The 9,169-nt window shown below is 36.3% G+C and overlaps 1 protein-coding gene across 1 annotated transcript in view; it reads left to right on the top strand.

Annotated features, from left to right (window-relative positions):
- Window positions 1-9,169, top strand: part of MTMR2 (myotubularin related protein 2) — a 149,555-nt gene that overhangs the window by 35,490 nt on the left and 104,896 nt on the right. Inside the window, exons 2-3 of the mRNA XM_006887358.1 lie at window positions 995-1,100; window positions 1,960-1,966. Coding sequence (XP_006887420.1) covers window positions 995-1,100; window positions 1,960-1,966 — 113 coding nt within the window. The remainder of the gene's footprint in view (window positions 1-994; window positions 1,101-1,959; window positions 1,967-9,169) is intronic.

Raw genomic sequence — 9,169 nt, forward strand, 5'->3', positions numbered from 1 at the left:
GACAAATGCTATATGGTGCCACTGTTGTAGAATGAGGCTGGCATTGGGGTGTGGGTAAGACTGAGAAAAACTGGATGAATTATGTTTACTGCATTGAAGTCTATGGGGGAGAGAATACTTTAAAAGTATTATATTTTAGGGCATTATGTTTATCATAAGAGTACGGAATGAGGGTTGCAGAGTGGATTATATCTGGGCTTGGGGGTGGGGTTGGGGGATGTGTGGGGTGGGGGGGCATTGTGTACCAGTGAGGGAGTTTTTCGTTTGCTTTTCAAGGAGAGGCAAGGAGAGGAGCAAACGGGGGAGGGGTGGAGGTGGGGTTGGTGGGGAGGAGGGTGCAACAATGAATGAATGGAATTCCAAAATCTCTATAGATGTTCATGGAAATGAAAAATAAATAATTAATAAAAAAAAGAAAGAAAATGTGTGCCTTTGGGTTGGCAGTGCAGCTCCTTACCGCTAGGTCAGCAGAGTGCTTCTATTTCATTCTGGTTTGTAATGCTTTGTTGGAGTTCAAAGCATTTTGTAGACTAGAAAGCAGTTAGATAGGAGTGTGTTCATGAGCACTGAGGACATTTTCCAAGACGGAACACAGTAAGAATATATTAACCTCAGAAATAGAGAATTTGCAATTTCTTATTTAGAGATAAAATTGTTGACAGATGGGAGTTTTAATATACAGTGGGTTTCTAATAGACATAAGTAAGTGGAATGCTGATTTGGTACTTGCAGGGAGTTCTGGTGGTGTAATCCACAGGAGTTGCATTATTAACCTAATCGCTGATTCTGGTGGTTTAAATCCATCATCAGCTCTGAGGTGGGAAGACAGGCAGTCTTCTCCTGTGTGATTTACAACTTAAGAAAACTACTGGAGGTTCACCTGTGAATAGGTTCTGGCAAGGGTTTTTATGAGTTATGAGTTAATAAGAGGTAATTTCTGAACTTAGTCATAAAATATTCTAATTTTTAAAAACACTGTGTTTGTATTTTGTAGTGCTTCCACGTCTCATTCAGAGAATTCAGTGCATACAAAATCAGCTTCTGTCATATCATCTGATTCCATTTCAACTTCTGCAGACAACTTTTCCCCTGACTTGAGGGTATGTAAACTATTTTAAAGTTCTAATGAAGTTTTTGCCAAAGTTCTAATGAAGTTTTATGTTGGTAAGCATTTGTGGCCAACATTATTAATATAACCTTTAATTAAAGTAGGAGGTATTGGTAAAATCATATTCTCAAAGTCCTTAGTCTGTAGAGTATCTGAGAATAGGACAGCAAATATAGAGACCATACATGTTTGATAAAGAAAAGTTTTATTTTCAGTTTGTTCTTTGTCAAAAGATAATTTGTGGACTTCTTTATACAATAAAAAAGTTACATAATACTGCCAAAATTATAACCAGTTACAGCATTTTCCAAAGTGCTGTTTTTGAATTACTTTTTATAATACTTCCACTGATTCTGTGAGGTATTATTATCATTGTTTTACTAATTATTATAATGACTCAGAGACATTAAGTAATGTGTACAAAAAAAAAGTAATGTGTGCAAGATCTCAGAATTAACAAATTGTATTGCCTGTATTCCAGTTTATATACTCTAATTCTGATGCAAGTTACTTAAACACATGTCATTATACTCTATAATTATACCTCTATTTTTTAAAAGTCTTATTTATTATACTCACATCTGTGATGTCCTAGACATCCATATTTACATAGCATGTTTGTCTGATGGGATTTTCTAGATATTATTAATTGTGTCTGAGCTTGAAAAAAATAAAAAATGGAATAAATTTTACTTTAAAGAAATAATTTTAACAGAAGCAAATGAAAAATTATTTAAAAATGAAATGATGATAAAAGTTACGGATATAATATATACTTATCATAAAATAAGAATAGAATTATATCTATTTAGCTTACAGAAAAAACTTTTAAATCTTTTTTTTACTAATAGTTCAAAGGTAATGAAGTATTGCTTTTGACATATATTGACAATTCACCAACCAAATACAGTTTATCAAAGATCAATCACTGATACAAAGCATAGCCAGTAATTTTTTTTCCCCCTAGGAAGTTTTTTATTTGGTGTTTTTTATTTTTTTAAATATTTATTACTTTTTCCCATTGTTGCACATTTTCTTCCTCCTCCATTCCCTTCCTCTCCCCCAGCCCACCCCACAATGCACCCTTTGTTCAAGATTGTTGTCATAGATATAATGCCTAATCATATATTCCTTTCAGACAGCTCTTCCCTCATCTGTTCTAATATAGTGTTCATTATCTACCTACTCTTTTCCCATTCTCTCCCCAGACCCCCATGTCTGTCCTATTTTATAACAATGGTGTAATACAGTGTTTGTCCTTTTGTGACTGAGACATTTAGCATAATGTCCTCAAAGCTCCCCATGTTTCATGTTGTGTAATGATTTATAAGTTCATTGGTTTTCAGTGCTGTGTAATACTCCAGAATGTGAGTGTACCATAATTTTTCTATATACTCATTTGTTGCCGGGCACTTAGGTTGCTTCCATCTCTTTGCTATTTTGAATAATGCAGCATTAAATAGGGGTGTGCATACATCTATTTCCAGTGATAGAATTACTGGATCAAACGATATTTCTGTTTCTAATTTTTTGAGAAAGCTCCAGACCACCTTCCATGTGGCTATATCATTTTACACTCCTACCAGCAGTGAATCAGAATTCCAGTCTCTCTACAACCTTGCCAGCATTTGTTGTTTGCTGCCCTGTTGAAATTTGCTATTGTTGCTGGGCATAGTAAGGGATTAGGAAAAAGTATATGTGACTAAATTATGTGTAAAAGGATGGAAATGCGTAATAATATGATGCCTTTCTGGAAAAGACAAGAAATTATTTAGGAAGATGCCATTGTTATAACTTCTATTACAGTTATGGATGTGATCCATAATATTATAGTTTTCATGTGATCATTGTTTTTAATTTAAAGTCATTTAATAAAGACATTTGATAAAATTCAACAACTATTCCAGGTTTTTATAACCCTTGTATAGGTGAATACTTAAATATTTAAGTACTAAAAGCATTCTCATTAAAGTATTATCATACCAGTATAATTAACATTTTAATATATGTTTATCCAGTGCAGTTAGGTATAAGAAAAAAAATGAGGAATATATTATTGAAAATGAATAAATAAAACATTTTCCCCTGAAAATCCAGAAAATAAGATAAACATCACTTTTATATAGAGAAAAAAGAGTTTTAAGCTGATTACAAAATTGATATGTAACAATCAACAGCTTTCTTATATAAAAATCAAGCCTTCTTATAGCATATGAGAGAAGCAAAGATCCTATTTTTAATCATTACCAAAACATCTATCTGTACAAGCTGTATGATAAACCATAGCCAGGATGTTTGCTCCTTGGAGGCAAGGATGACAAAAGTTTTATCTGCCGTTCCTTGGGCGTTTTGCTAGGAGAGGGCATTCCTTGGAGAAGGACTTGGTGCTTGGAAAGGTGGAGGGACAGCAAAGGAAGACCTTCAAGCAGATGAATTGACCCAGTGATGACAGCCGAGGGCTCAACGTTTATCAGAGATTGTGAAGTTAGCACATGATAGGACAGGGTTCAGATCTGTTGTGCATAAGATTGCTGTAAATTGCACTTGACAGCAGCAGCAGCACCACCACCAATAATAACATGACGAAAACATCAAAACTTTGGAGACAAATAAATGAAAAGGCATACCTTGCTTTTGGATAGAAAAGCTTAGTATTGTTCAGATTTTAGCTTGATATTATTCTTTAAAGAATGTTTCTGTAAAACAGCCCAAACAATTTTCTTTTCACATTTGATGATCTAATTCTCAGATTTGTAATGACACAGCTTGGAAATGATAGGAATCCCTTTTGGGGTGTGTTGAGGGGTTGAGAAATGGTTAAATGAATTATGTCTTTACAATTGCAAGTTATGTTGCCTTTGAAAAGAAAGAAGTGGATACCTGTGTATGACTTTAAAAAGCTGTTTAAGATCACTTAAAAAATTAACGTATAACCCCTCCCCCCCAAAAAAAAACTGAAGTGCAGAATAGTAGGTATAGTATGCTTCCATTTGTTGAGGATAGTGGTGTAAATGTGGAAGAGTCTATAGCTAGATATATGGCAGGCAGCATTAATCAGGGGCTGATAGGCTGGAATAGCAAAATATGTTTGGAGACTGTTTGAATAATTCTGAATAGAACTTGATAAAGGATATGTACTAGAGTAGTGACAATAGGAAGCAATGGATGCATTGGAGAAATACATACAGATGGATAGATGGAATATGTACAAAGCTACTGACTATATATGATTACTTTGTAACTGCTGTCTGTGGGCTTTTTGATCCTCCTCCATCAGGAGTAACTATTTCCTTAATCCCTTACTTTTCATCCTGATTTTCTTCCTTGTTCAAGTTTTTCTTTGCTTCAGTTGTCATCCTTTATGAATGTATTGGTAGAGCTACCCATTTGATCCAACTCCTAGTGACCTCTTCAATAAAAACAGAGTGGACCTGCACTGTCTTCATAGTCATGACTGTGTTTGAGCCCATCAGGGCCTCTTGTTGAAGTTGTCTTCCTTAGTGCTGCTGTACCAGATAACACAAATGGATAGTTTTACCAAACAGAAGCTGTACAGTTTAGGAAGCTGGAAGTCTGACTTCAGGGTGCTGGCTTTAAGGGAAGGTTTTCTCATTCTGCCAGTCTAGAGGAAGGTTCTTGTCTCCTTTGAGCCCTCTTAATTCCATGTTCTTTGCCTGCCTTGCCATGTCTTGGCCTCACCCTGTGTTGAGGAGGTTCCTCACGGTGACCAGAGTTGAGAGGGCTTGTTCTGTTCCTGTCATAGCACCGAGTCTTGTCTCATAGCACCGAGTCTTATCTCTTCTAACTTGTGCCACATTTTATCCCATCTAAAAGAAACTTCCCAGAAAAATTCCTGTTATGTTGGTTCAGAATTGTGACAAGAAAAAGTTTGTTGGATCCGACCATTAGGGAGCATTGGTGGCCTGGTGGTAAGGAATTGTGCTGCCCGTCCCATAGGCAAACAGTTTGAATTCACCCACTACTTGCTCTGAAGGACAAAGATGGACAGGCTCCTACTATGTGATTTATAGCCTCTGCAAACCCACTGGAGGGTCGTCTGTGAGTTGGTTCTGCCTAAACAACACAAACAAAAACTACATTTTACCTTTAATGTTCTTAAAACAAATTAATTTATGAGAGCATGGGAGATTAAATAATAATTGTTAGTTGGTAGTTTCAATTCCTGTAGCTTGGTTTTCCCCAGTGCCTTCAGTACAACTTGGATTTTACTACCTTTAGTCTTCTTACTGGTTTTTGCTCATATGCTACCTCCAGAAATGGCTGAATGTTTGCCATTTTTGAAAAAATATTGTAAGTATCTATATTCTTTACATTTTATTTTGAGATGTCTACTTGCTGTACAGAGGTAACTTGTGGTTACTGTGAAGTTCAACACTGTGACACTGATGTATCCAATGTGATAATGGTTACCCATGGTAGACAGTTTGGTGGAACTCCCTGATTAAAACAAGCTTGTAATAGCATGCCTCTGGAAACCCTATGAACCTGGAGAAAGGACAAAAGTTATGCAGGTGTCCAGGTCTTTCGTTGATAGGGTCCCTATGAGTCACCTACAAATCAGGGGCACTTAACAATAACAACATGTCATGCCATACTTTGCAGATAGAACCGTGCAGTCTCGTACCTTGAGGCTTGACTTTTTTATTCAGTTCCTGTAAGCTTGAGAAATACTGAGCATGTTCTTCTCTTTGTTATCATTGTTATTGTGTACCATCGTCTCATAGTTGACCCTCCAGAGGGTTTTTGTTGTTGTTGTTATGTGCCGTCGAGTCGCTTGTGACTCATAAAAGGGTTTTTAGAGGCAGTTAATTACATAGGGGGAGATTGCCCATCTTTTTTCCACAGAGAAACTGGTGAATTCAAACCAAATGCTTTTGGAGTGGCAATCCAGCTCTTCACTACTAAGCCACCAGACCTCCCTCGTTTTTCTCTTTAGGTTTTCTAAATTCATGTCTCTGCATATTTAATTTTAAATAGTTTGTTTTCTTGGGCCACACTTTGAAATCCTTTTGACTCTTCTACTTTTATTATGTCTGTGTTATCTTTGTTATTGCTGTTATGTGCCATCGAGTCAGCTACAGCTCACCCTGTAAACTACAGATTGAAATCTTTCTCTATCCTGCACAATCCTCATGATCTTCTTCATGCTCAAGCTCATTGTTGCAGTCACTGTTAGTCCATCTCGATGGGGTCATCTTCCTTTTGTTTGCTGACCCTCTGCCTTTTCCAGCATGCCTTTTCCCAGTGACTGATCCCTCCTGAAAAAAATGCCCAAAACATGTGAGATGAAGTTTCACAATCCTTACCTCTACGTAGCAAACTGGTTGTGTATCCTTCCAAGACTGACTTGCCTGGCAGTCCATAGGATATTCAGTGCTCTTACTTGACACCATAGTTCAGCAGCATCAATTCATCACTGGTTTTCCATATTCATTGTCCAATTTTCACATATATGAAAAACATTGGGAAATATGATGGTTTGGGTCAGGCACACCTTAGTCTATAAATTGACTTCCTTTCTCTTTAGCACATTAAAGAAGATCTTGATCATGGATTTTCCCAGTGCAACACATCTTTTGATTTCCTTATCAATGGATATTAATTGTGGATCTAAGTAAAATCCTTGACAACTTCAATCTCTTTTCCATCTATCATAATGTTGTCTTTTGGTACAGTGGTGAGGATTTTTGTCTTCTTGAATTGGAGATATAATCTGTATTGAAGGCATGATGGTCTCCTCCTGTGTCATTTTTTGTTATTTTTGTGTACCACTGAGTTGGAACTGACTGATTGCTGACCCTCCAGCAGGTTTTCAAAGGCAGTGTATTACACAAGAGAAGCTGATAAATTTAAACTGAGTGCCTTTCATTTAGCAGCACAACTCCTTACCACTAAGCCACCAGAGCTCCTGCCTAGATGATTTACTGAGCTGGTTCTACTTGATGGCATGTAACAATAGCAACAGCATGTTAAGGAGCAAGTTTCATAGTCTCAAAATATCCCATTTGAGATTTTATTTCCTGTCCTTTTAATAACTTTTTTGCTTACATTAACTTGCTGGTTGTTAGTCCTTAAGTGTTCAGTACATCAGTTCTATTCTTGGGGCAGCCTCTAAATTCTGATGAGATAGCCTCAGGTTCATAGTTTGTTTAGCCTTAGGTTCATAGTTTGTTTCCCAGACTTGTTTTCATTTTCATGTTTTGCGTGAATTTTTATCTGAGCAGTTAATACTGTGTTGCACACTTGGCTTCTGGTCTTGTTCTGACTGGTACTGACTAGCACAAGGTACAATTAAATAAATACCAGTTCCTTTTCTGTCCTCTGTGAAGAAATCCTTTATTTTTAACAAGTCATATAGCATTCTTCATGCTATCCATCACCCAGAATCATCTGAAGTGATAATTTCTAGAATGTTCTTCAAATATATAACTTTTTACCTTATTAAAGCATCAGTGATTTTGTAGTATTGCCCCACTCTTCACTGTCATTTCAGTGGAAAATTAAATTATTTTTAACTGCAGTATAAAAAGAAAGGATTTTCCCATGTTGAAATTCAGACATCCTTTTGCATGTGTAAGGTCTGTCCCATGTGCATTTCTGTAGCCCTGCCCAGTTCAGGTATTTCTTTGTATGATTATTCATTTACCCGTTTTGTGATTTTATTAGTCATGCTGTATAAATGATTGTTATTGTTGTTAAGTGCCATCGGGTTGTAGGTGACTCATAGCGACCCTATGAGTGAAAGTCCTCAACACTTATGTGATTTTCATCCTTTCTCCAGGTTCATAGGGTTTTCAGAAGCAAGCTCTTTATGGAAGTGGATGCGTAAGCAAATATTAAAAATAAAATTATCATAAAGAGAGTTTCTTTTTTCTCCTTGTAGTATTAGTTTATTATTTAGATTTCAGAAAAAGACCCTAAACTTTCCTGTTTTTCTGACCAGTCCATGTAAAAATAACTCATAAACTTGCCAATATCCAGATCATCATTGAGACAAAGTTTCTGTAATTCTTTTACAACTTCCTGGTGAGAGAGGAGGAAGAGGGGAGGGAAGGAAAGAGGTTAAAGTGACATGGAAAATTACTGAATTACTGGGCATGGAAAAAAATGAAAGTCAGAGAAAGCAAAATTGATTATATTTTAGGAATTAAAAAAAGAATCATTTATTTTTCCACCAATAAGATTTTGGTATGATTAGTAGACTTTCCCTCTTATAATTAGGAAAGACTTACAAACTAAATTAAAAATTTAAAAAAAAATATAGGATCAAGTGCAACAATGAATGAATGGAAATCCAAAATTTCTGTAAATATTCATTAAAATTAATAAAATAAAATTTTTAAAAAAATATAGGGTCAAATTTGATTGCTTATTCTAACAATTATATTCAACTTTGTTTTACTCCTGCAGACCTATATAGGCTTTTGTTAGTTCTCCACTAAATTGTTGACCATTTCTTCTACATTGTATTCTGGTAGGTCCACCTCTTGTGACCATGGCTTCTGACTTGCATTAGTTTTCCTTTATGTGATTTATCTAGTTTAAAATCCTTACTTTTATTCTTTGTATTTTAAAAATTTTGAAAAACATAGAAAAGTGTACAGGGAAAAGACAGTATCCAATATCTCAATTGTACCATAAACATTGTACTTGTTTGTCCACTTCTCTGCACATTCTTCTGTCTATCCATCCATATACCTTATTTTTCGATGTATTTCATAGTCGACTGCAGGCGTCACTGTTGTTGTTATGTGCCGTCGAGTCGCTTGTGACTCATAGTGACCCTATGTACAACAGCCCTAAACTGTGCTCTGTCTTGTACCAATCGCACTGTCCCTGACACTCCCATCCCGACTTCCCCAGTCACCGAATCAATCCACCTCATAGAGGGCCTTCCCCTCCTGCACTGTCCTTCCACCCTCCCCAGCATGATGTCCTTCTCCAAGGACCTGTCTCTTCTTACAACATGTCCAAAGTATGTTAGACGGAGCCTCAGAATCCTTGCCTCCAAAGAGCCACCCGGTTTAACCCTTTCCAGGA

This window comes from Elephantulus edwardii, unplaced genomic scaffold (assembly GCF_000299155.1).
Source record: "Elephantulus edwardii isolate Elephantulus edwardi_28Jun2011 unplaced genomic scaffold, EleEdw1.0 scaffold00056, whole genome shotgun sequence".
Taxonomy (NCBI): Eukaryota; Metazoa; Chordata; class Mammalia; order Macroscelidea; family Macroscelididae; genus Elephantulus; species Elephantulus edwardii.